The 26,123-nt window shown below is 46.1% G+C and overlaps 1 protein-coding gene across 2 annotated transcripts in view; it reads left to right on the forward strand.

Annotated features, from left to right (window-relative positions):
- Positions 1-4,696: 4,696 nt before the first annotated feature.
- Positions 4,697-26,123, forward strand: part of LOC136573054 (phosphatidylinositol 3-kinase regulatory subunit beta-like) — a 37,602-nt gene continuing 16,175 nt past the window's right edge. Inside the window, exons 1-6 of one of the 2 annotated variants that reach the window (XM_066574195.1) lie at positions 4,697-4,760; positions 10,088-10,824; positions 17,227-17,319; positions 19,641-19,703; positions 21,160-21,297; positions 22,324-22,525. In XM_066574195.1, the coding sequence (XP_066430292.1) occupies positions 10,494-10,824; positions 17,227-17,319; positions 19,641-19,703; positions 21,160-21,297; positions 22,324-22,525 (827 nt within the window). In that variant the 5' untranslated portion in view covers positions 4,697-4,760; positions 10,088-10,493. Of the gene's footprint in view, positions 4,766-10,087; positions 10,825-17,226; positions 17,320-19,640; positions 19,704-21,159; positions 21,298-22,323; positions 22,526-26,123 lie in introns of both variants that reach the window. The other variant, XM_066574194.1, reaches the window with a different exon arrangement.

Raw genomic sequence — 26,123 nt, forward strand, 5'->3', positions numbered from 1 at the left:
TGACAAAGAATGAAAAATTGTGGAGAAATATTTTCAAGAATGTAATTCCAGTAGCATCTTGGATACGGCCCCGGGCTGATAGTGTAGAATGCTCTGATGAATATTGCACTGGAGAAATGACTTTTTATGATGTAAAGGACACAAGCCTGATGTGTAAGTTTGTAGTACTACCTGTGGTGTTCGGACCGCCTCTATATGCTTTCCAATATTGGTTGCCCAAGTTCACAGGTACTATGATTGATAGTGAAAATAAAACCCATGGCATAGAGAACTGTGAAGAAACACTGGATGGCCTAGTATGCGGACGGAGTACAGCCGCATATGAGCCATGTTTCCTGCAGCCTTCAGTCAGCATATGTGATTGGACGGTGCTACCTGCGTCTTTCCATATGCTGATAGAAGTTGGCCCCCAATATATATGCTTTGTTACCAACCAAACTAAAACCACCAGTATGTATAATCTCACCACTCCATTTTCTGGATGTTTACAGAACATATCGGTGATACATTGGTTTACAGAAACTTACACCTTTTTGCCAGATGCTGAAGCTGCAATAAAGTATTACTGGCACCCAGATGCTATCCCTATGTCAAATCTGACTATATCCTTGGGTAGAATTGTAAGACTAATGAAAGACACTGAACACCTTCAAAAGCATTTGGATGTTACTAACCTCTCCCTTATGGAATTAGAAAAACAAACTATATGGGTAGGAGATAAGTTGGTCAGCATAGGTAATAAAATCCAGATAGACACCGAATATAACTGGTATGATATTTTTACTGGATGGTCACCTACAGCAGGAAAGATGATGGATTTTATGTTTCACCCATTACTAATACTGTTTCTTTTGTTCATTCTTTTGAGTGTTTGCAACTTATGGACATTCTGTGGGATACGGAGACAAGCAAATTATCTGGAATCGCTCCCTCTACGATATCGTTAAAACAGTCAAAAGAGTAAAAGAGCACCAACAGTGGGGATCCGGCGAAGAGGATAGAAAGACCGGCAGGGGTGGCTTAGCACCCTTGATAGTACCACAACAAAGGCTCTTTTCAAGATGGACTGTTTCAAATGGGGGATTGTGAGGGTTATGAACATATTAATTTATATATGTATGTATCTTTGATACACGTTTCCGGAGGCTTTAGGCCTAAATTGTACACTCTATTCTGTGTCCTATGAAAAGCTCTGATAAATGCTTGTACATTTAGGTTAGTACTTAATTACATTAAGTAGAGGTGTAATCTTAAATGTCCATCATGTCTCCAAGATCTTGTTAATCTCGCTACAATGATCAAAGGATAATGGAATGCTTCGATCATTAACTGCTGTCTAGGGCATGTGATTAAAATGTAGATTGTGATAAAGAATCAAGGTACTAGACAGTCAGTCTACATTCCAACAAAAGAAGCCATGTTTATTGAGAAAACGCAATTATTCACCACCTTAGTACTTTGACCTCAGTATAACAGATTTAACTTTGTAACACTAGCCTTTGCACTGATACGCCTACTGATACGCCTACTGATACGCCTACTGATACTCCTTCTATTTTTTGTATAAGAAATGACAATGTAGAGAATAAACACAGATTGCTTCTAGACACAGGCCTGATCTCTGTGTTTCATTGCTTTCTCCCGGCGGTCGCCATAACCACCTCTGATTTGGAGCCTCACAGCATATTGACGGAACATTGAATTCCATAACACACCTCACAACGTATATCTGTGTGGCCGTTCCCAGCCATCATCTAAGGTTACGGCACACCATCATCAATTCATCACTTTACATACTGCTGTTCCAGGACGTTTGATATGTCCATGTATACAGCAAGATTTGATCCAGCAGGAGATTGCTTTCACTAGCAATAGCTGCGCCAATGTACAGACTCACATTCAGAAGTGCTTGGATGCTGGGGGGACATTTTCAGCATATGCTCCAGGCGAAGGGTACGCAACTACTTTTTGTAAAAGTCCATTTAAAGAGGCGGTTGGTATTATTGTATCTTGACGCCACCAGGAAGTCCTGGTGGAGCCAAGATTGACAGGGGGTGACGCCCCCTGTACCTGATAGGCTGCACAACTTGTTGGGCAGTAGGTCCTGGAAGGGCACTAAGGTGGCCATCAGTGGTCACAGAGGCTTCGGCCGGCACACAGCTGACAGCCGCCTGCAGCACTAAGGCGGCGGCTGCCCACCTTTTCCTGGCGCACAGTGGGCCAGCATTGCCAGTGGGGATCAGCAGCCTGCAGCACTGACGCTATAGGCGGACACCTTTGCCACCGGCGGAAAGGGCACCAGCTGTCATCGGGGGAGCAGGTGGCACGGATTTCACAGTCCCAGCGGTGGAGAAGAAGCGGTGAGGGCAGCATCTGTCAGCGGGGGAGCCGTGTCCATGGACCTGACAGTCCCAGCGGCAGAGCAGAAGCGGTTAGGCCGGCAGCTGTGAGTGGGGGAGCGGCCGACACGGAGCTCACAGTCCTGGCGACGGACCACAAGCGGTGAGGGCGCAGCTGTGAGCGGGGGACCTTAGGGTGACGGTAACATTTGTTTTTCGCCTTACATTATTACTAGAGATGAGCGAGCGTACTCGGAAAAGCACTACTCGCTCGAGTAATGTGCTTTATCCGAGTATCGCTGTGCTCGTCCCTGAAGATTCGGGTGCCGCTGCGGCTGACAGGTGAGTCGCAGCGGGGAGCAGGGGAGAGCGGGCGGGAGAGAGGGAGAGAAAGATCTCCCCTCCGTTCCTCCCCGCTCTCCCCTGCAGCTCCCCGCTCCGTGCCGGCACCCGAATCTTCAGGGACGAGCACAGCAATACTCGGATAAAGCAAATTACTCGAGCGAGTAGTGCTTTTCCGAGTACGCTCGCTCATCTCTAATTATTACATGTTAATGGTACTATGTTACAGTGCTTACACACTGTGCTGCTAGGACCTTCCAGCCTTGACCCTATCCGGAGCAAGGGGTGTGACAGGGCAGTTTCTCCTGTCAAGCCCCTAGCTTCCGGTGGCGTCAAGATACAATAACTTGATCGCTAACCTCTGTTATTGGCTACAGCGCCTCTGATGTCCCATAAACCAGGCGGTACTGCAGCCGATAAGTGGAGCAGCGGAGGACGGAGTATCAGTGTGGGATACAGTGGGAGCGGAAAGAGGAGAGTATATGCCGATTGGTTATTTTATTGCATGAGGAACACACTTTCATTTAAAAAATCTATATATTGTAACTCGGACAACCCTATGTCACATCATGGATGAACGCAGCACAAGGCATAAACCCCCTTATCGCCACAGACCATATTTTAGCTTTTCTTTCCAGCATTCGCTGTGTGATGTAAATGACTCATTAGCTTTATTTTGCAGGGCAGTACGCTTACGGAGTTGTGTCCTAGACATAGGGCCAACGCTCAACCTGCTCCTGGGGGAAAAAAAAATTTTCTGACTGCTGGGAATGTCTTCTAAGGCTGCCTGCACACAGCATGTGGGGGGCCGCAGTAGACCCTGACAGCAGTGGCGGAATCTGCTCAAAAATAGATCATGCTGCGATTTTTCCTCTGCGAGCGGAAATGACAATTAACTTCTGCTCGTGTGCAGGAAGAATCACTTCCACAGCATGCTATGGCGGTATTTACTGCGGAAGCCGGCGGTGGATGCACGCTCCAGATTCCGCAATTTATATCCGTCCGCGTGCAGCCGGCCTTAGTGTCAGCTATCTGTTAGACGTCACTTTCTGATGATAATTGTTATGACCACAGTGTGTAAACATCGCCGCTAGAGAAGTGGTCAGCGGCTCTTATACTGAGGATCAGGAACAAATGGTACGGGGACAGCGCAAAATGTATACGTTGTATTGATTAGAGATGAGTGAGCATACGCGTTAAGGAGAAATACTCAAGCGAGTATCGTCCTTTTCGAGTATCTGCCTGCGGGGGGCGGCCGGGGAGAGCGGGGAGGGGGGGAATCTCTCTCTCCTCCCCCCGCTCACTCCGGCAACCCGCCGGCACCCAAATCTTTGCGGACGAGCAGGCAGATACTCGAAAAGGACGATACTCGCTCGAGTATTTGTCCTTAACGAGCATGCTCGCTCATCTATAGTACTGATGTTTAAAGCTAGGCTTCTTGTCTGAAGTCTAGACGCCTTTCCTGAGTGAAGCAATATTCCATTTATATCACTGAAGGGCCGGTGATCCCGAGATCATTCTGATTTCCAGATTGGAGTTGGAGAGGAATTTTCCCCCCTCAATTGTCTTCTACCTCATTGTTTTTTCTTACTTCCTCTGTATCAATATTGGGGGGGTAACAGGCTGACCTGGATGGACACATGTCTATTTTTGACCTAACCCGCTATGTCACTATGTAATTAGCGCTGGGCTGTATGGCCTAAAATGCAATGTGAATTTGACACTGACTGTACGGTTTGCAGCAGCGATGGCGCCTCCAGTGGTAAACCGCTGCTGTTGCACGCAGGTGATCACTGCTGGTACAGGACGCGCTCGCTATCTCAGTGCCTGCAGGTCTGACAGCGGGTTGCCATGGTAACTTGACGCCAACTGTCCCCCTGCATGATGTGGCGGTGTCCGTACAGGGAGGGCACGGAGCCCCGTCTGTGATTGGGCACGCCGTGCTAACCATGGAGGGCTAGGAGCCGGATCTGACGTCGGAGTACACAGGAAGAATGGTGCTGTGACGGGGAGGGCGGCTGGCGCGTGGCTGCACCGCCGGGACGGAGCTCGGGGACCGGTAGAGATGCCACCGTCTGTGTAAGGTGATTGGCTGCATATCGCATCGTTTTAATAGACTGCACTGATTCTGCTATCCCCGTGTACACGAGGATGTGATATGTCCTCACGAGGGGTACTTGGTGAGGGCTCACAACGAGTCTTGTGTTCTCACCTTGTTCTTGGAACCTGTAAAGTACTATTTTTGGATTAGTGAAATCATCTAGAATTCTTTGAACTGTCGGAGCTGCGAGGGACCGAACCCGCGGCGCTGATCCAATGCTGTCCGTATACTGTCCTCGATAGATGATCACGGGGGTCCCTGCTGATTACCAGCACCGCTGCCGCTATGGGAAGCGCAGGAGGCGGATCGTGCTGACCGTAGCGCCGCAGTCCGGGTCGGTATTGCAGTTCATTGCGCTAATTTTTCCAGTAAAAAAAACTGAAACTTAACTGAATAGAAACAAACCACTGAAATCGATGGCGAGAAAACGGAATCCTTTAACCCATTAGTGGCCACACTTTTTTGCCTTTTTTCCATTTTTGTTATTTCCTTTCCCCACTCCTTCCTTTTAAAAAAATCATAGCTCCTTTATTTATCCATTGACATCGCTGTATGAGGGCTTGTTTTTTGTGGGACGAGTTGTATTTTTCAATGGTGCTATTTAATGTACCATATAATGTACTGAAAAACTTTTTAAAAATTCTAAGTGGAGAGAAATGAAAAAAAACGACATTCGGCCATCTTTCAGTGCATCTTCTTTCTACGGCGCACAAACCAACAAAAATGACCTGATAACTTTATTCTATGTGATAACGATTACTATGATACCAAACTTGTATAGTCTTTTTTTTTCTGTACTAATATTTTTTTTTAAAGAGATTTAATTTTTTAAATTATTTTCTATCTCCATCTTCTGGGCTCATGTTGTGCGGGACGTCCTGCAGTTTCCGATCGTACCATTTTTGAATACATATGACTTTTTGATCACTTTTTAGTGGATTTTTTTTCTTGACAACACGGTGACCAAAGAAGCACATTTCTGGCGTTCTTTATTTTTGTTCTCGGACAACGTTCACCGCGCGCGGTAAATAATACGGTACTTTGATAGATCGGACTTTTATGGACGCAGCGATACCAAATATGTATTTTTCTTTTATTATTTAGATTTTTTATTGTATATATGGCAAAGGGTTTGTTTTTTTTAACTATTATAACTTTAAAAAAAATTAATAAAACGTTATTCTTATTTTAACATTTTCTGTTAGTCCCCCGAGGGGACCACAACCAGCGATGCTTTGATCACTTCTGCACTATGATGTAATGCCATAACCTTACATCATACTGCATTCTGACAGGCAGCCTACCAAGCCGCCCCACAGGGGACCCTGGCTGTCATGATACCTGCTCTGCTCTCCTGATCCGATTGGCCGTGCGGCTGTTGCCCGCAGGTGTCAGCTATAATAAACAGCTGACACCCGCAATGTATGGAGGGAGATAGCAGCGCTATCCCCCTCCACACACGTCCTGCAACGGCCGGACATAAAAACACGATAGGGTGGTCACACGTTTTTATTGCTTTCCTTGGCTTCGATAAGGAAACTGAGAGCCGCGAGCCCTAAAGTGTCCATGACTCATGCAGACTGAAGAGGGGGCTGATCTGTGTGCTGAAAACCTTCCCTGATGTCTCAGTAGTCCGCCAGTAATAGCATTAATACTAGGGCTACTTTTTATATAGGCAAGCTCATTACTCTGCATCAGATGTAGCTGCGCAAAAGTGGGAAAATCCAGCCAAGGCAAGAGAGCGCCGTCCTCTAGCGAAGAGACAGTTCTCAGAGCGCCAACTCTCACCAACACAGGAAAGCACAAGAAGGTGGTGCCTGTGTGACCATGTGAGCGCTAAAAGGGTTTATCCATGGGGTTGGGCAACTTCTGACATCAATGTACAGTACATGGGTGCAAAAACTACACACGCGTATGTCGGGATACGCAATTCAACACGCAGAAAACCCGCTGCAGATTTTACAATACGGCCTGGCTGTGAAGAGCATTGTTCTTCGGGTGTAGAGAACAGGTTATGCCATCCTCTGACCGGGCATGTCGCCACATTTCCATAGTCTAGGTAAGTACTGTATCATTGAGTCCCCTGTGAAGTAGGTCATTGGAGGGTGTGTTAGTCTGGATGTGAGGAGCCCTTCTCCTTTCTAGACCTACCTGCACAGCCTGCTTATCACTTAGGGTTTTTGCATCATCTTTGCAATCTTTAAGGCCGGCGTCACATCCGCGGTCGGAGGTTCCATCGCAGGTCCGGCTGAAAATACCAGAAGTGGTGCATGCAGAGCTCCATCTTCCATCTAAAACTGGGCAGAAGGCAGATGGACCCCATTGTAGTCAATGGGGACCGCCTGGCACTGTCTCTGGATGGAACCATCTGGCCATGTATAAATTGACAACTGTGTTATTAGTCTTGCCAAAGTAACGTGTCTGAAGTTGTCAGCAGTACCTGGACAACGTCAGGGTGTATATAATGGAAAATACGGCACAAGACATGGTGCTCCAGAATACACCTATGTACTAAAAGAGCATTGTCGGAAGGCTTGCCTGGTAGACTTAGTGGCCCGTTAGTATATAAGATGAACGGTCCTATTACATCCTACCTGTGTAGCGGTTTTCTTTAATGTCTATACTTGTGTATATTCATTTTTCCGTATTTGCCATAAACCCAACCCTTCGCTCCAACCGGATCCGTATTTGAACTGAAGAAATCTTGTTGCAGATCAGAGGGATTTTGCTATCAAAGTGTTCAATAGCACTGAAGTGTTAAAGGGGTTTCACACACACTAAAATTGCCCCATAACAGCTCTGTCCTTCCTGGATGCAGCTGACCGGGACATGTGACTGCTGCAGCCAATCACCGGCTATAGAAGGTCACTGTAGTGGCCCGTGATTGGCTGCAGCAGTCACATGTCCCTGTCAGCTACAACCAGGAAGGACAGAGCGGTTGAGAGGCAATTTTAGGTAGTGGGGAAACCCCCTTCAGGCCTCATGCCCGTGGATTTACGCCACGGGAGTACTGCAATGATAAACACAGAAGTGCCTGCGAGGGATCGCGGACTTCCGCAGTCTCCATTAATGGAGACCTTCCATGGCATAAATCAGCAGAAAATAGAACATGGCGCGTTTTTTTTTTCCCCCGCTGTGGAAATCTGCTGCAGAATTCCACAATGGAACCTAATAGCTGCAGAATTCATGCGCGTTTTATGGCAGCGGGAATTGCATAGCGATTCCGTCCGTGGGCATTCACCCTAAGGCTGGGTTCTCACAGGGCGGATTCTCAGCAGAAATCTCGTGGTTTGGCCGCAGCGAAAAACCACGAGATTTCCGCAAGGAGAACCGCTGCTGCAAAACCCGTGGCGTCTTTGAAGAGGCCCGGCCGCTCGCTCTTCCGGTGCGGCCGGTGCTCCCATAGAGGAGAGCGCGGCCGCAGCAGGAAAGAAGAAAATGAACATCCTGCGGTTGGCAAATCAGCGGTGGCTTCTGCCGGGTTAGCCGCAGTGGATTTGCTGTCCCGTGTGGACGATATTTCTGAGAAATCTCATCCACATGGCTGGCTAATCCCGGGATTAGCAGCCGCATGCGGATTTGCCGCGGCAAAATTCCGCACGGAATTTCCGCAGCAGATCCGCCCCATGTGAACCCAGCCTTGGGGACTTTCCTTTTAGACCTCAATACACAGCAAAATTGTGGTAACTTGTTGGCCAAAAAAGTGATATTAAATAATCTTGTATAAAAAGACTAAAGTGTTAATAGAGGTGATATTGTATCTGCAGGTGATATTGTATCTGTAGGTGATGTTGTATCTGCAATCAGGTGAGTTACTGACAGTATCATTAAAGATTGTGCCTTCCTGCTTTTCCCTTGGTATCTGCCTGATAAAGGGGTCCTTGCAGCCTGGAAACTTACATATATCATTTTTCGGGCGTGTACATTAAGTGACACTGTCGGACCTCTGTCCGGGGGGAGGCGGTACATGACGTCACACTGTCGGACCTCTGTCCGGGGGGAGGCGGTACATGACGTCACACTGTCGGACCTCTGTCCGGGGGGAGGCGGTACATGACGTCACACTGTCGGACCTCTGTCCGGGGGGAGGTGGTACATGACGTCACACTGTCGGACCTCTGTCCGGGGGGAGAGGGTACATTACGTCACACTGTCGGACCTCTGTCGGGGAGAGGGTACATTACGTCACACTGTCGGACCTCTGTCGGGGAGAGGGTACATTACATCATGGGGTCTTTTCAAGATAGTCTGTATTCATAGTATATAGATGAACTGAAGATGTGTTACATGAAATCTGGTCTAGATAAGGGGGTGGACTTTTAGAGATGCTTCATTGTGTAAGTTTGGCTGGTTTCACATCTGCGTTGGAAGCTCCGTCCAGAGGTTCTGTCACAGATCCAGTTCAAAAAATGGGAGAAAAAGCACTGAGTGTTAAGGCAGCTCTCGCTTACGACCTGAAGTTTGTGAGTTCAATCCCCGCGTGGCTCAGGTAGCCAGGTGAAGGTCAACTCAGCCTTCCATCCTTCCGAGGTCGGTAAAATGAGTACCCAGCTTGCTGGGCGGTAATAAACAAATTACCTGAAAGCGCCGCGGAATAAAGGCCCATTTACACGACGCGATGGTCACTCAAAAATCGCTAAAAAGCCGATCGTTTGAATAATCATCGTTGCGTCTAAATGTGCAGCCATTGTGCACTTTTCGTGCACTGCTAGCTGATCGTTAAATTCAGGCCAACCTAAAAATCGTCATCAGGAGTTCTCCACGGTGCTGATAGCATTGTTTCCCATCGGAGAACAAAGGAACTGAAAGTAGATAAGAGCCCCTTGAATATTAACTGCATTCAGCTAAAGGCTTCATTTGCACACTAAATAGCTATTAGGTAGCTGAGTAGCTACTTAATAGTTTATGCAAAGTGATCGCTCAAAACTGTCAATCAAACTGTCGCTTCGTGTAAATGGGCCTTAAGTTGGCGCTATACAAATAACAAGTCCCTTTTCCCTTCTTCAATCCAAAAGCCAGGCAGCTGGATTGGAAACTGAAGGACTCCCACTATAGTCAATGGTGTTTACCTGGCGCTATTGGTTTCGTCCTCAGCCGTTCGGCAATGTAATTTCCACTTTCCTTCTTCCTAAACGGTACAGGAAGGTGGAACCCCTAGCACAGGTGTGAAACCACCACATGATCTTATCAAATAACACACTAAAAAATGTATAAAGCAATATTGTGTCTAAATATAACAGATACTTCAAACTGTTTAAACTAATCCTAAGCAGTCGCTGAGCCTCTCGAACTCCTTGTCTTTCAGACTTGCAATCTTCAACACGTTACACATAGATTGAGGAAGTAACAACAACTAAGGATAATCCTTCCTCACCATCTCCACTTGTGGTTCTTCCATTTGCTGCATGATCCCTGAAAAGTCGTGGATTATGTTTGTTGCACTCTTCCTCTGCTCTATCATCTGGCTGAACAGGGGCTTCAAGCTGAGAAAAAGAGGCAGCTAGAGGCATGGTTGTGTTCTCCACATTACATTGTCAGCTGAGCGTGAACTTCACTTCATAGGAGGGTTCCTCTCCGCCCCAAGAGAACAATGTTAATGGAAAGACTGTCAGCTTTTGTTGTGTAACTTTTTTTCTTCCAACCAATTTCCGTGGTGCGATAGACACGTCGTTGAGCACCTGAGACTTCTAGGACATTTGGAGTCTGTACCAATGTCAAACGAAGGCTTCCAGTATCGAGCTTTGTATCCCTACGAGAGAGAACGAGAGGAAGACCTAGACCTTCTGCCTAGTGATGTCCTAACAGTCAGTCGAGCATCTTTGTTAGCCTTAGGGTGTAGAGATGGAGATGAGCGGGATCCACATCGCATTGGCTGGATCTTGGGAGTCAACGAAAGAACCAAGCAGAAAGGAGACTTTCCAGGAACTTACGTGGAATTTATTGGACCTGTACGAATGTCATTGCCAGGTCTTCGTTCACGTGGGCAGCGACCACTGCCTGCAACACCTACTGCATCTAGAATAGACCAACCCATCTCATCAGGTAGGTTACTTTTGTGTGTTTCTGACTGGGGTGGACTTGAGTATATGGTTGATATGCTGAATTACAAAGGCAAAAAAAGATAATTGCCCAATAAATGATCACAATGTATACTTTTTTACTTGATTGTAGACCTTTTGTAGTGTAAATATGGCACGGCTAGAATGTGTGGCAAAAACAAGGTTTAGTGCACACCAACCACTCTATTCATTTCACTGGGACTGCCAGTGATGGTCACCTTTAACTGCTATCTCCGGGGGTTCCAATGATGAATGAAGTGGCAGTGTGCATGCAGTTATCACATTGGCTCGTGCTGGATGATAAATCTGGTACATCTTTGGAAACCTCTGTCTAACTTTTATCACCTACTAACTGGTTTTGCACCAAAATTAAATCTCATCCTAATACCACCTGGTATTAACGTTAGGACTAGAGTTAAGGAAACATGCTTGTCCGAGCATTAGCATACTCGATGGTGCTCGTTACTCGAGCGAGTACCACGCCGTGTTCGACCCCCTCCCTGCATTACCACTTCCTGCTGTGACGTGCCAGCAGTATGTGGCTGGCTGGCTGAGAGAGAGAAAAAGAAAAAAAAAAGCTTGGCACCCGGCGGGTCCATTGCAAAAATACCTTCGTTACTCGAATAGAGCTCTTGCATATTACGAAAAGCTCGACTCAAATAGCGAGCACCCGAGCATTTTGGTGCTCGCTCATCTCTAGTTAAGACCCATATGAGAGCTTGGTCACCTGGACATTAGTGGATGGGCCTGACAGTCGTCCCAGCGATGATTGCTCCTTTGTCAGGAACGAGCATCGTTAGTGTATAGAGACGGAATGGGAACAGTACATGAATAAAAAAAAATAGCAATTATGGCAAAGCTTATAGCTAAAGTTAATTAAAGTACTCGTCCTGAAAGCTGGAGGACTAGCAGCAAGTATATTGGCTCGATCCAAGTATTCCATGGGGACATCCACCTTATACATACAACCATCAGTGTAGACATGTAGTTCATTATTCAGTGCTTATAAAGTACGTCCCTGGCAGCAGACAACCAAGAAATCAAGCGATAAAGTAAATACCGAAACAGACAATCTAACTTCTGGTAAGATGATTAACGAGGAGCCGTCAGTGATGTGGTATGCTGATTAACACAGAAGAACGTTCCACAACACCCCACAGGTGACATGCGTAACTCCATGCCATCCTTCCGTATAGTGTAGGTAGGGGGTTACAGTCCAGAGACGTTGTGGCCCCGGGCTGACCACCCAACAGAAGTGCCCTGACTGACCGTGTCCGCTGCTAAGCCGTACCTGGAGACCACGTATCTTCACTGCATGTTTTAGAATCCTGCTTGGCGCAAAAGTCGCCAATTTCTTTCTCCAGGACCCCCGTAAGTATTTTCAGCACTCATAAGATGAGTAAACTAAGGTGGTCCGATAAGAGACTTCGGATCCGTGTAAAAACAATTCCACTGCAAACAGTGCGGCGCGGCCGGGGAGGAGCGGCATTCATATATTCCCTCCCTTGTTTGACTGCTGATGGAGAAGCGTCTCCATATTAATGTGCATGAGAAAGACCTTCTCAGTGTTTGGAGGGCCGGCAAAAATACAGTGATAATCAAAATGTGAGAGAAACCTAATCACCACAGTACCGCTCCGCTTCATCCTCTTTTTCACACAATCCTTCGAGAGCAATAAGGTCCGATCAGTTCAAAAAGCTTTTAAAACTTCTTTTATGCGTTTTCCTGAAAATTTCTGCGCTGTGTTTTTTAAAGTCAAGGGGATGAGAACAATTCCTCAAAAGACCGAGGAACTGTCCCACTGGAATCCCATGTGCGACTCCTCTTTGCACACGCTCACCATCCTGTTGCTAACCCCAATAAACCTTTGTGGCCCCACTCCGTTTTACTGATCCTACTTAAAGGGGTATTTCAGAAACTGAGCAACTTTTTCAAAATTTCCTTAACATTTACACTTATTGCCATTATTCCTAATGTTCAACTAAAAAGTCAAACTGAACCCTGATACTTTTTTTGCCGAACTGCGCTATTGCTGCGTTCCAGCCAGCTTCGTCTCTCCACATTGTTATTTAAAATGGCCGCCAGGGAGTACAAAAGCTACATCTCCCACAATGCCCCACACTGCTAGTTATAAGTTTGCATTCACGACTGTGCAAACGGTATCGTTATTGCAGAATGTGAAGGCGCTGAGCATGCCTGACCAGTAAAACAGCGGAGCGTACAGGTCGTTACTATTGGGTACCAATGGAGAACTGAGTGTGGGGGATCCCAGCTAGAGTAATATCTCTGCAGCGTTGTAAAACGAGTTATAACATTATTTTGCAAAATTACAAGTTATTGCATTAAGAAACACATAACTGTCACTTTCAATTGCTGGAATACCCCTTTAATGAACGCTTCTCTCGCCTGTCCTGATCCCCCACTTCAGGCTCTGCTCAGCAGCACGGTGACATCTTCCTCGCTTGTCTTGCACCGCTCACTCTATATACATCCTCCTCCCTTGTCTTGCATGGCACAATCTATATACATTTTGTTAGGTGCACTGTTCAGACACAATCCTCTGCTTCTGTGTCTGGCAGGCGAGGGCGTCATCCTGCTCTCCCTGTTCACTGAACTTACATTTATTCTCTTCCAGCACTCCTAGTGTTAATTGCTTCTGGGCCTTCTGTTCAGCTGATGCATCTTTTTCTAATCACCTCCGTATATAGCTGCCCTGGGCCTTTCAAACAGTGCTGTAGTGTTGTTGTGTGATTTGTGTCCATAACTCCATGTTTAGCTGCTGCTTCGGCAGTTTCCCTGCTACCTTGCTATCTGCTTGTGTTCCGTGTCCTCCATTCGTGTATCCAGCTGTCTGTTATCCTGGTCAGCCTGTACCTCCTTTGTTCCTGTACACCCTGGTATTGTTCTGTCATTTGTTTTATAGGTGTTCTGTCCGATCAGGGTCAGTCAGCGCCTAGATGAAGACCGTGGGGTCGTCCTTATCGGGACGAGTTCTCCGCTTATAGACGGGTTTCCCTCTCTTGATTATTAGTTCAGGGCAAGATATTTTCCCTAGTTTGCATCTGCATACGCGGCTCATACATCTGGTATCTTACCTCCCACGCTGGGGTCGGCTGTCAACCGTGCTGGACAAGATCATCAGCAACCTGGTAGGTTGACACAGTGGTTCCACATCCACAGTCGTTGCACATCTTTCTCGCTTGACTTGCAGCCCGCACTCTATATACGTCTTCCTCGCTTGTCTTGCACCGCGCACTCTATATAGATCATCGGAGCAGAAGATAGAAGAGTCAGGAAGATCTGTCCCACCTTCAACCGTGGGACAGAGGAGGGGACACATCCGATAAGCCTCCCGAGATGGTGGGACAGCCCACCAAATCTGGGCTTTAGCTTGACAGTCCAGGACGGTTGGACCCTGTGATCTAGTGTTGTATTCCCCTGCAGTGCCTCCATAGGGGAAACTGGTACATTTCCCACTGAAATCAATGGACTTTTGATGTAATGCACACGTGGCAGGGTCCTACAGACCAAGAGTTGCTCTATGTGGCTGCTCTTGCTAACTTTCACGTTTCCCGGCCCTCCAAATGCTGAGAAGGTCTTTCTCATGCACATTAACATGGAGACTCTTCTCCATCAGCAGCCGAACAGGGGAGGAATATATGAATATCGCTGAATACCGCCCGCTTCCTCTCCGGCCGCGCTGCACTGTTTGCAATGGAATTGTTTTTACACGGATCCGAAGTCTCTTATCGGACCAGTTTAGTTTACCCATCTTATGAGTGCTGAACATACACGTAGTTAGGTGAAGTGTCTTATTTTTCGTGGTTGTCTTATATTTACCCAACCGCCGGTGTCTTGTATCCCTCACACTGGACCCCACGCTGCTGCAGTTCTCAGCGCTGACAGGATTCTCTTCTGGTGACGAGGCTTTGCATACCCCGCCTCCAGTAAGAGAGAGCTGTGATTGAATAGTGCCAATCAGAGCCGGCCATCGATGAACCAATCACAGCCATTCAGTAATGTCATTCACTGAATGGTTGTGAATGATCAAGTGTTGGCTTTGAATGGCTGGTGCTCAATCCAATCAGAGCTCTCTCTTACCGGAGGCGGGGTATTCAAAGCCCCGTCACCAGAAGAGTGAGGGACACAAACACCGGCAGCTATGTGAGTATTGCCTTCTTCTTTTTTTTTTCTTAACCTAGTGTAGCTAGTGCCTATTTTCGGGGTAGGGCTTATATTTCAACACACCCCCCAAAATAGAGGGGTAGGGCTTATTTTCGGGGGGAACTGTATTACGGAAAGTCGCCCTTCCTAGTATGAAGCAGGATTGACTGGCAATTCCAATTCATATAAACTCCGGATATCCAGTACTGGTATTCATGGAGGTAAAAAAAAAAACTTTGGTATGTTTTGCTGTAGTGTAACTTAAGATGGGGGTAGGAAACGCCTGTTTTGATAAATTGGAGTTGAACTCTTTTCTGCATTGGAGGCAGAATAAGCCGTCATGTCCACGATTGTTTTTACACCACGTATTTTGCACACGATGTGATCAGTGGACTCTCATTGATCCATGCACATGAGTGTGTAGATACTCGCCAAATGGATCGCAGCATGCTGTTTTTCTCGGCGTACCACGCAGCGTGTGCACACTCGCTGCCATGCGTGGTCTGTGCTGGCATCACAAACGGCAGTAAAACGTTGCAGGACGCCCGTGGGCAGAAGGCCTAAGACATTGGGGATACATCAGTAATTGATCAATTTTTGGGTAGCTTTGATTCAGAGACCTTTGGAAAGCAGAGCTGAAAGTGACTTCTTTCTGGCTGTTGCATCCAGTAAAGAGTTAATGTTCTTGGAGAGCTTGGAATTTGCTGACAAGGCTAAATAAATCTGGCTGTGGATTAAGCCCCGAGCCAGGATGTGCGAGGAGGAGGAGGAGGAGGAGGAGGCAGGAGCGCATCAGTCTCCCTCTGCAGATTTCCTCTATTTCATGTCCCACAGAACTATAAACTAAGTGCCGTTAGGGGATGTGACGGATGGGGGTGATGGAGTGTAACACCCACCATCCAGCGCTGATACCCGGTAAAGCCCATGCACTGCACGAAAATCTGATGCTTTTTATTTAGCGGGTCTCGTGCACGCCTTCCCATAGACTTGTATAGGGGAGCGCACACACGGAAACCCTGGAAAGATTCGGATTTTGTGCCGACAGCACTGGATCGAGGGAGCGAGTGTGTATAATAATCCATCCCCCCGCTCCCTGTCCCCTCCCCTAATAGCACCATAACGTAGGCCGGGCGCACACAAGCGTGTTGTATGTATAAAGCAGCGCCTTACTGCTGAGTGAGCCGGCCTATCCCCACCGCCTAGGGCAGCAATTCTGTACTGCAGGTGACCGCGTATCTCACGCACGCTGTCATAAGCCATTTTCTTGTATTTTATTCATTTATATCTCTGCTCATTAGGAGTTTAAAGGGTCAGTGGGCGGAGCGATCAGTGATTGACACTAGACATACTCCTACAGATAGCTGTTAATTACTGATCGGACCGCCCACTGGACCTCTAAACTGAGAATGAGCAGAGATATTAATGAATTAAATACAAGTTATAGTTAAAGCAGTTGTGCAAGTGTGTTGTTTTTTTGTTTTTTTTAATGTTAACTCTTTCTAGGGGGCTTACTCTTTTTCTGCCGTTATACAACGGCGCTATCTGCTGGCTAAAGCCAGTACTGCATGAGGTGACACGTTGGATAGGCTCGGACAGCAAAGAGAGGCTGGCAATATACAGTAAGAGAACCCCGACGGACGTCTTCCAACATCGGAGCTGTACAGCCTTAAATCATAATGTCTTCAGAGGTCAGACAGTGGATTGGAAAGGGTTAAAGCCCCGTTCCCCATGCAGTAACATAACTAACTAGCATATAGTTGCCTCTCCCAGGTCCCCACTCTGCCTTTGTTCAGTCCTCCGCTGCTCTTGTATGTTTACATGGAGCCAATGACAGAGCTCCGCGATGGATCGTTGAGCCCTGTCACCAGACATGTTTACTGATGGGGCTGCAGCCAGTAAATGTCCTCATAAGGGGGACCCAGAGCGGTGGGGTGGGACACAGCGGGGACAGGTGAATATATGCTGATTAGTTGTGTCACAGCATGGGGAACGAGGTTTTAACATAAAAAAACAACTTAGACAATCCCTTTAATGTTTTCCTATAAAATCGTATATCAACCTGCTGGCCGCCTCCTGCCTATAACCTGCCGCTTGCAGAATGGAAACCATGTTGAAGCCGACGGGCTCCCTTTAAGTGAGCATCGCTGTTCACAACACAAGTATAATATGTTTCATACATGTATGTATATACACGCCATATTACTTTGTTACTTCCCTTCAGGCTCTGTCCTACCTGAACTTGTCGATCAGTTTTCCCCTCCTGAAGAAGCCCCTCCTCTCCTCGCCAGGTTGCTCAAAGCAATTGAAAAAAAAGGTGAGCTCTTTTTCACTGTTAATACACATACAAGTTATTTAACTATTTGTGGTCAACTTTCACAATTCCGAACATTTCATAATTACCTTTTTTATATGGATATGTGGACTTGAAAGAGTTTTCCAGATGTGAATGATTGCTGGCCTGTTCTTAGGACAGGCCAGCAATAGTAGATTGGTCACTGTCCGCTGCCCAGAACCCCCAATGATGAGCTATTCACCTGCCTGGTGCATACATGCACTGAACTGCTTTCTTCTGGAAGCAGATAGCTCTGTTCTCACAGCAATGGCCAGGTTTGGTATTGCAGGAGTAATTTCCTTTCACTTTAATGGGAACTTTTGGCTGCAATACCAAGCCTGGCCACTTCAGCAAGAACGGAGCTGTCTGCTTCCTGCAGAAATCTGCTCACTGCATAATCACACCGCCCAGTGAACAGATCATAAGCAGGGTGCCAGGCTGCAGACCGCCGCTGATCTTCTACTGAAAGGCCATCAATGCTTTACAACTTTAATAATGCTCTCTGGTAATGGATTAAGATGTGTGCTTTCTTGTCATAAAGGGAGGGTTGGTTGTACTCAAAGCTGTGCGCTGCTATTACACTGCAGTGTTTCTGCGGCAAAACCACTGCGTTTGCAGTGCAATGCAGTACAAATGTGTTTGGCCAAAAAGCTGCAGTGCGGTTTTTCAAGACGCAGCATGTCCATTCTTTTGACTTTTCCGCAGTGCTTTTTTTGTCCATAGACCTCTATGGACGCAGCAAAATCCACACCAAAATACGCTGCAAAAGTAAAAAAGCGCTGCGGAAAAAAAAGCTTGCAGACTTTCCGCGCGGAAAATACACAAGACAAAAATAACCTTTTGAAGCGGTTTTGCCGCAGAAGCAGTTCTTCTGCGGAAAAACCGCAACGAAAAAAACGCAACAAATCCGCCCTGTGTGAACCCTGTGTGAATAGTGTATGTATGGCGAAAAGAGAAAGCGACACAAAGTATATGTGCACACCGCCCAACAATAATAGGAGGAGGCTATTTCCAGTAGCGGTATGCGTGTGTTTTATTCTACAGCCATCTTCTTGCACTGTCTGTACTTCGGGCCCCCTGTCAGCGCTCCCATTCGGGACTATGAATCGCCATCTTTTTTGGTATGATGGATTTGTGTATATTATATGTCACATTTATAATATATTTTAACTATTTAATTCCAATATTCAATTATTTAAAACCATAAAGACAAGCGAGAGAACATATTAGCTAAACAATAAAGCAATTCTTGAGCTGGGAGATTAATCAAACTAATTACATTAATTTGCTAATTCTGTGCCCCAATAATAATAATTTTGCACAAAATGGAAAATTGATTTTGGCTCAGCCATATAGGCAGGTACTGAAATCATGCGGGGGTGAGAGCATGGGAGGAAGAAGCTGCATTGATTATTGGCGTACAGGACCCCCTAGTAAAGGGACGGGTATCCTCTTATAGTGCCTGGTACTAAGGAGGGGATAAGCCACCAGGAGCGTTGTGTGGCAGGCAGTAGCTTAGCTCTTCATATGGTAGTACTGGGGTCAGGAAAGATGGTTGTTGGCCGAACACTTCAGGTGACCGTTGTCTGCGGTGTGTGGGTAGTCTTATACAGTAAAGCTAAAACAGAAAGTGTCTGCTCTAGTGGCCACTGATACCTGTCTTTCTGTCTGTCTCTTTCTGGGTGGGGCTCGCTGCGCCTCGGCCTCTCTCTGGCGCTCGCTGCGCCTCGGCCTCTCTCTGGCGCTCGCTGCGCCTCTCTCTCTCTCTGGCGCTCGCTGCGCCTCGGCCTCTCTCTCTCTCTGGCGCTCGCTGCGCCTCGGCCTCTCTCTGGGGCTCGCTGCGCCTCGGCCTCTCTCTGGGGCTCGCTGCGCCTCGGCCTCTCTCTGGCGCTCGCTGCGCCTCTGCCTCTCTCTGGCGCTCGCTGCGCCTCGGCCTCTCTCTGGCGCTCGCTGCGCCTCGGCCTCTCTCTGGCGCTCGCTGCGTCTCTGCCTAATAATTTATACTAATACACTTTGTGTAATAGGTAGTCGGACAAGCGGTTGCGGCCATCTTTGTTTCTCCAGGCCCAGAGGATCGTTTTAATGAAAATCTCTGTCTGATACATAATACAAATGCAAAAACATGCAAACATTTTTTTCTCAAAAGCCTTTAATTTTGTGGTTGTTGTGAGATTTTGAGTGTTGGTGGTTCAGCGTGTGTAGTATGGGAGGTGCGTGCAGTTACCCCTCGGAGGTGCAGGCATAACATGTGGGGGCTGTGGGCACTATGTAAACTCCATTTGTATGCTTCTCCCCTTCTATAGGACTGGACAGTGAAATGCTTTACAGGACTGTTTGCTCGGAGTATAGAGACACACTAAAAACCGGTAAGAACCAGTTCCCACAAGGGTCTGTATAGCCGGCAGTGAGGGGGTCCGCTCCTTCTGGGTATCAGGAATCTGAGATGCTGCTTTACATTTGACTCTTTTTGTATATTGGTTTTGTCGTAAGTAAACTGAATCTGGTGTTTTTCAGTAGTGGAGTGGAGTATGCCTGATAAAATATGCCTGACGGGTGGAAGTGACTAAACATGGCATTACTTAAAGGCTGGGAACACCTTTTGGGAGCTATTTTTGATTAAGAATGTTGCAGAATTTGGCTTCTGCAGCTTCTACTATCTCTGTATGTAGAAGCTGCAGACGGCGCTCAATTGGAGATCCATCAGTGACGCTGGACTGACGGTTTCCCTTTCTGAATTTTCTTAACAGCTAATTTCTGACTATAAAAGAGAATGTTTCTAGTTCAGATCAGTTAGAACTCCTGGGTTACATATCGCCTTTGTACGAGGGTCACACTGCAGATTTCGCCATGGGAGTTTCCACACAGAATCTACCTGTATGAGGCAGATTAATGGGCAAAAACCAGGTGCAGAATTTCCTGCGTAGATCAGTCATTTCCTCCTGCAAAGCCATGTGAAAACACTTGGAAAATCTCACATGAAGATTTTGCCTACTAACTGGGCTACATCCGCATGCAGATCCGCGGCAAAAACTGCGTCAGAATGGCTTCAGATTTCTACCACGGTTTTACAAGCAGATTTCCTTATCATCACTCCTCAAGGAGAGAGCCTAGAAGATGAGTGAGGAGACTTCTAAGGCTGTGCATGCTCCTCTGGGAAATCTATGCAAATAAGGAAGATGGAACAAACCTCTGCAGCGCCAACTATTGGATGGCAGCATTCCTGCAAATCAATGTCCGACCCTTTATACAGGTCTTTATAACAATGATTGGGAATTGAAAACCTCACAGACAGCTGTATCATTTTTTTCAATTTCCTATCTTTGTTATAAAGACCTGTATAAATGGGGTCAGACATTGATTTGCAGGAATGCTGCCATCCAATAAGTGGTGCTGCAGAGGTATTTTGCTCATAGATAGAGCATTAAGGGGTTAAAGCAGATTTTGCATGAAGATGCGCGCTCTATGATGTACAGTTTCATCATGGAGGTTCGGGGTTTTTATGGAGGGGGATCATGGGTCGATCCTGCTCCATAGAATGCGGGTGCCGGCTATTTCTTACAGCTGACACCCATCTGCCATCAGCACCGCTATTGATTGCAACTGTCGATACTTTAATTGCCACTGTCAATTCTGACAGCGGTTGCCATGATAGCCGGGGGCCTTCTGAAAGCCCCTTATAGATTGTCTATTAAGCCATGCCTGTTTCCCAGCCATGATAAGATAGAAGCAAGCAGTTCCTGTGACGAGTACATTATTGATGCCACGGGGGCCTTCCATGTGAGGACCTGTAGCCAGTCCTTGTTCTCATTTGTGGCTTTGTAGTTTCAGATCTCTCCAGGACAGACCTGGAAGTAGCCGATGTTCATTTCCTCACAGAGATGGTGAAGTCCTTCTTGCAAGAACTGCCTAGTCCTGTAGTTCCTGCGCACGTCCATCGGGATCTCATTCAGGCATTGCTAGGTAAGTTCCTCGTCTACCTGGTGCACGCTGCCTGTGCTTATTAAATAGTGGCATGTTACGTGGCGTTAGTGCTCTCATGTGCAACAACCCCCCTGCACACACTATAGAGGGGCTGGGACTACACGAAGAAACTTTTAGGGAGGTCTCTTACTGGACCAAAACTTACACTTAAATCCTTTCACACAAGGGGTTAATTGAAGAATTGACGAGTATTTAGTCGTATAGCCACCGTAACAAATTGGACCACTAACTAAAATGTTTGCCTATGCTTTAGAAATGGTGAAGGCTGCCGCTCTCTTATTGGAGCATATAGAACTTGTTTCAACTCCGCATAAGGCCGCCTGAACATGGACGGATATTCACTTATTCCTTCACACTTTGGGAAATAAATTGTGATTTCTGTGAGCGGAGGTAAAATTACAGCGTGCTGCGGGCTCCACATGGACAGCTTCTATTGAAATCAATGGAAGCCGTCTGACCCGCAGCCCATCCACAGTTGACATTGTTCCTGCGTGCATTTGTACTGCACGTGTCAGACGGTGAGCGTCCACGGTCATCCGCAGTACAGGGAAAGCAGGCATGCGGGGTCGCTGGCCAGGGTCACGTGTGGAATCCGGCTCTGCCGTGAGCAGGCGGCCTAAGGTGGGTCTTTCAGTTTGCGGGAGTGAATTACTTTACTTTCAAAGTGTGCAGTTAATTTTATTGCATATTATACTGATGATCACATGAAATATTTGTTAATGCAATTTGCACAGTATGGAGAGATGAAAAGTACTGCCCCCTACTGGTGCAAGCTCACTACATGTGAATGAAATCCTAATTCATTTTGGCACTTTGCATAGTTTCCTATGTACATTTTCAGAATAAACTAAAGTTTATGTAACTTGGCGATTCTCTTCAGTTTACCGTTGCACTAATTTTAGCGGATAAGTAGCTGTGGCTGTGAGGGTATGTACTGCAGGAGTATCCCTCGCTTGGATAGTCACAGGGTCCGTATAGCTACTATATTGTTTGTTTTCTACGCAGACCATGGGGAAGATGTGCAGAAGAGGGCGACCGTCTTGTCCCTGCTCCAGCCGCCTGCTGTCCCCATCCAGCATGTTCTGACTTTGCAGTGCGTTCTCCAGCATATCCGCAAAGTATGCAGAGTCAGCAGCCTGAATGGATTGACGGTGCCGTGTGCTGGACAGACGCTCGGACCTTTGCTGTTCCGGCCTGTTGTCTCAGGGTGAGTGTGTATAATGGATCTAGTCATTACATATATTCCTCATCTGCATTATGTGATATACAGCAGGAGCCTTATGAGTCCCACCTATGGAGATCTCGCTGATACACGAAGTAGTGGTCTACTAGGCAGTAGGGGCGATACAGCCTAATATTAAAATCTTGTTTTCAGGACCCGTGTCCCCCGCAGTAATGTCACATTGAATGGAGCACTGGCTGAGCATGCTCGGTTGCTGAACCATTATTTTAGTGGGGCTGATGGAAGCACCTGTGTGCAGTCCCATTGAAAACTAATGGAGCGGCATTCAATCCCCTCCACACTGCTGGGGGTGCATTAAGCCCACTCCATTCACTTCAATGGGACAGGCAGAGATTGACGTGTTCTGCAATTTCCATCCCTCCCACAGAAGTGAATGTCGTGCTGATCTGGCATGTGCGCTGACACTCCACTCTGAAGGGCATTTGCGGGCCGAGTCCTCCAGATTTTTAGGGTTCCCAGTGATTGGACATTTATCCTCTATCCATTAACCCCTTGAGTGTCGGGTTTCTTACCACCCTGTCGCACCTACCAGGGCAGGTTTTTTAAATGAGCCAATCACTTAATTTCAACCAATTTTCCAGTTGCGTTCCAAGAGCCATAACATTTTCATTTCCCCATTGACACGGCCATGTGAGGGCTTGTTTTTTGCGGACAAGTTGTACTTTTTGATGGCATCTAGAGATGAGCGAATATACTCGTTTCGAGTAATTACTCGATCGAGCACTGCGATTTTCGAGTACTTACGTACTCGGGTGAAAAGATTCGGGGGGCGGGGGGAGGCGTGGCAGCGCGGGGGTAGCAGCGGGGAACAGGGGGGAGCCCTCTCCCTCCCTCCCCCCCCCCCCCCCCCCCCCACGCTCCCCGCTGCAACCCCCCACTCACCCACGGCGCCCCACGAATCTTTTCGCCCGAGTACGTAAGTACTCGAAAATCGCGGCGCTCGGGCGAAAAAAGGGGCGTGGCCGAGTAGGTTCGCTCATCTCTAATGGCATCATTTTTGGGTATATATAATGTATTGTATAACTTTTGTAAAAAAAATTTGTAGGGAGATTGGGGGGGGAAAAAAAGAAATCTGCCATTTGTTTTTTTGGATTTCATTTTTACGGTGTTCATTGTGCGGAATAAATAATGTGATAACGTTATTCTCTGAGTCACACGATTCCAGCGATACCAAGTTTATACAGGTTTTTATGTTTCGCTATTTTTGTACATTTTAAAACATTTTTTTTCTTAAAGGTTTGCTTTTGTGTCGCCACATTCCAAGAGCCGAATTAATGTTATTTTTCCATTGCCAGAGCTCTAGAAGGGCGTGTTTTCAGCGGGATGAACTCCAGTCTTCATTTATCTAATTTTTAGGAACCCATGTCAAATTTTGATAGCTTTTTATTCCATTTTTTCTAGTGGCAAGATTAACAAAATCTGTAATCCTGCCATGTTTTTTATTTTTATTTTTCTCAGCATTCTCTGAGCAGTATAAATAATGTATTAAAGTCATTCTACAGACCAGTATGATTATGCCCATACCAAATTGTAATAGTTTTTTTCTTCTTTTTCGCTACTTTTTCACAGTTTAAAAAAAAATAATAGTAATTTTTATCGCTGCATTCAAAGACCCCTAGCATTTAATTATTTTTTTTAAACAACGGAGCTATGTAAGGGTTTTTATTTTTCGGGATAAGTTATACTTTTTTATTAGTACCATTTATTGATCTGTGCAGAATTTTGATCACTTTCTATTCCGTTTTTTGTATGGTGAGATAAATTAGCTATTTTTGCCATGTTTTAAATCATTTTTTTCCATTCAGTGCACTCTGCAGATTAACCTCTTCCCAATGCAGGACGTACATTTACGTCCTGCAGCATCCGGGTATGTATGAAGAGGGATCGCGGCGCATCCTCTCTTCATACAGCGCGGCCATCAACTGTTTATTACAGCTGACACCGGAGGGCAATAACCGCAATCATACAGCATTGCATCATACTGCAGGAGCAATCAAAGCATCGCTAGTTGTGGTCCCCCAGGGGAACTTAAAGTAAAAATAAATTCAATAAAGTTTTATTAATTGGAAAAAAAAAATAATAATTAAATAAAAGTTTACATCGCCCTCCTTTTGCCATATCTATAATAAAAAGATCAAGATCATAAAAGAAAAATACATATTCGATATTGCAGCGCCCATAAAAGTCTGATCTATCAGAGTAGTGCATTATTTACCACACACGGTGGTCGTAGTCTAAAAAAAAATAAAGAACGCCAGAAATGCACTTTTTCAGTTACCCTGTCTGCCAAAAAAAATGCGATAAAAAGTGAGCAGAAAGTCGAATGTATTCCGAAATGGTACCAACGTAAACTACAGAACATCTTGCAAAAAATGAGCCCTTGCTCAAGTACGTCGACGGAAAAATAAAAAAGTTAGTGCGCGCAGAAGATGTAGCAGAAAATAATAAAAAAGAAATGTTATGTCTTTGAAAAAAAATACAAGTACTACAGCGAAAAAAAACTATACAAGTTTGGTCTTATAGTAATCGTACTGACCTGTAGAATAAAGTTATCATGTAATTTCTGTTGCAGTTTGTGCGCCGTAGAAACAAGACGCACTGAAAAATGGTGTAATGTCGTGTTTTTGGTTTTTTTCATTTTACTCCACTTAGAATTTTGTAAAAGTTTTTCAGTACATTATACGGTACATTAAATGGTACCATTGGAAAATACAAGTTGTCCCGCAAAAAAACAAGCCCTCATACAGCGACGGCGATTAATAAAGGAGTTATGACTTTTTAAAAGGGGAGGAAAAAACGAAAAGGGGGGAAAAAAAAGCGGGGGCCGCGTCATTAAGGGGTTAAATAATGTACTAACTTCTCTGGGTCATTACGAATGCAAGGATACCACATGTGTAATTTTTGTTTTACATATTTTTTACAATGTAAAAAGAGAAAGGTGGTTTTATTTTATAATTTTTTTTTTTACTTTTTAAAATTTTTTGTCCCTTTAGGGGACTTTTACAGAGACCCATCAGGACCCCCTGATCACACTGCGGGGATCCGATGATGTCAGCCCTTTTACATGCTGCTTTTGCATAGACCGCGGCATGTAGAGGGTTAAACAGCAAAGATCAGAGATTTTCTCCATTCTCTGCTGTAAGAGCTTGGTGCCTGGCTATCCTCTGACAGCCAAGCACCACCTCTCTCTGCCACAAAGCCAATGGTCTCCGTGGCAACCTGTAAACAAAGCAATGCAGGAGTTTGAAAAAAGAAGCGGGAAGTTGCTAGCAGATCGGTTCTATCTTCCTGCTTCTTTTTTTAAAGCCCTGCAGCGTTCTCTGTGGGTCTGTGTAGGCAGAGCAAACTGCCACAGCTTATGGCATTGTGTTCTGCAGGTCCTATAGTGAAACATAGCCCGGAAGATTTCTGGGCTAATCACTATGGGCAGTGGAGCTAGTCCCGGAAAATTTCCGGGCTTGCCACTGCAGGGGTTAGGGGACATCCATGCAACATATATGTTAGTGTGTACACCTCATTGCTTTGTGTTGTGTGTAGGCCTCTCAGTGTTTCTAATTAAGTA

This window comes from Eleutherodactylus coqui, chromosome 7 (genome assembly GCF_035609145.1).
Source record: "Eleutherodactylus coqui strain aEleCoq1 chromosome 7, aEleCoq1.hap1, whole genome shotgun sequence".
Classification (NCBI taxonomy): Eukaryota; Metazoa; Chordata; class Amphibia; order Anura; family Eleutherodactylidae; genus Eleutherodactylus; species Eleutherodactylus coqui.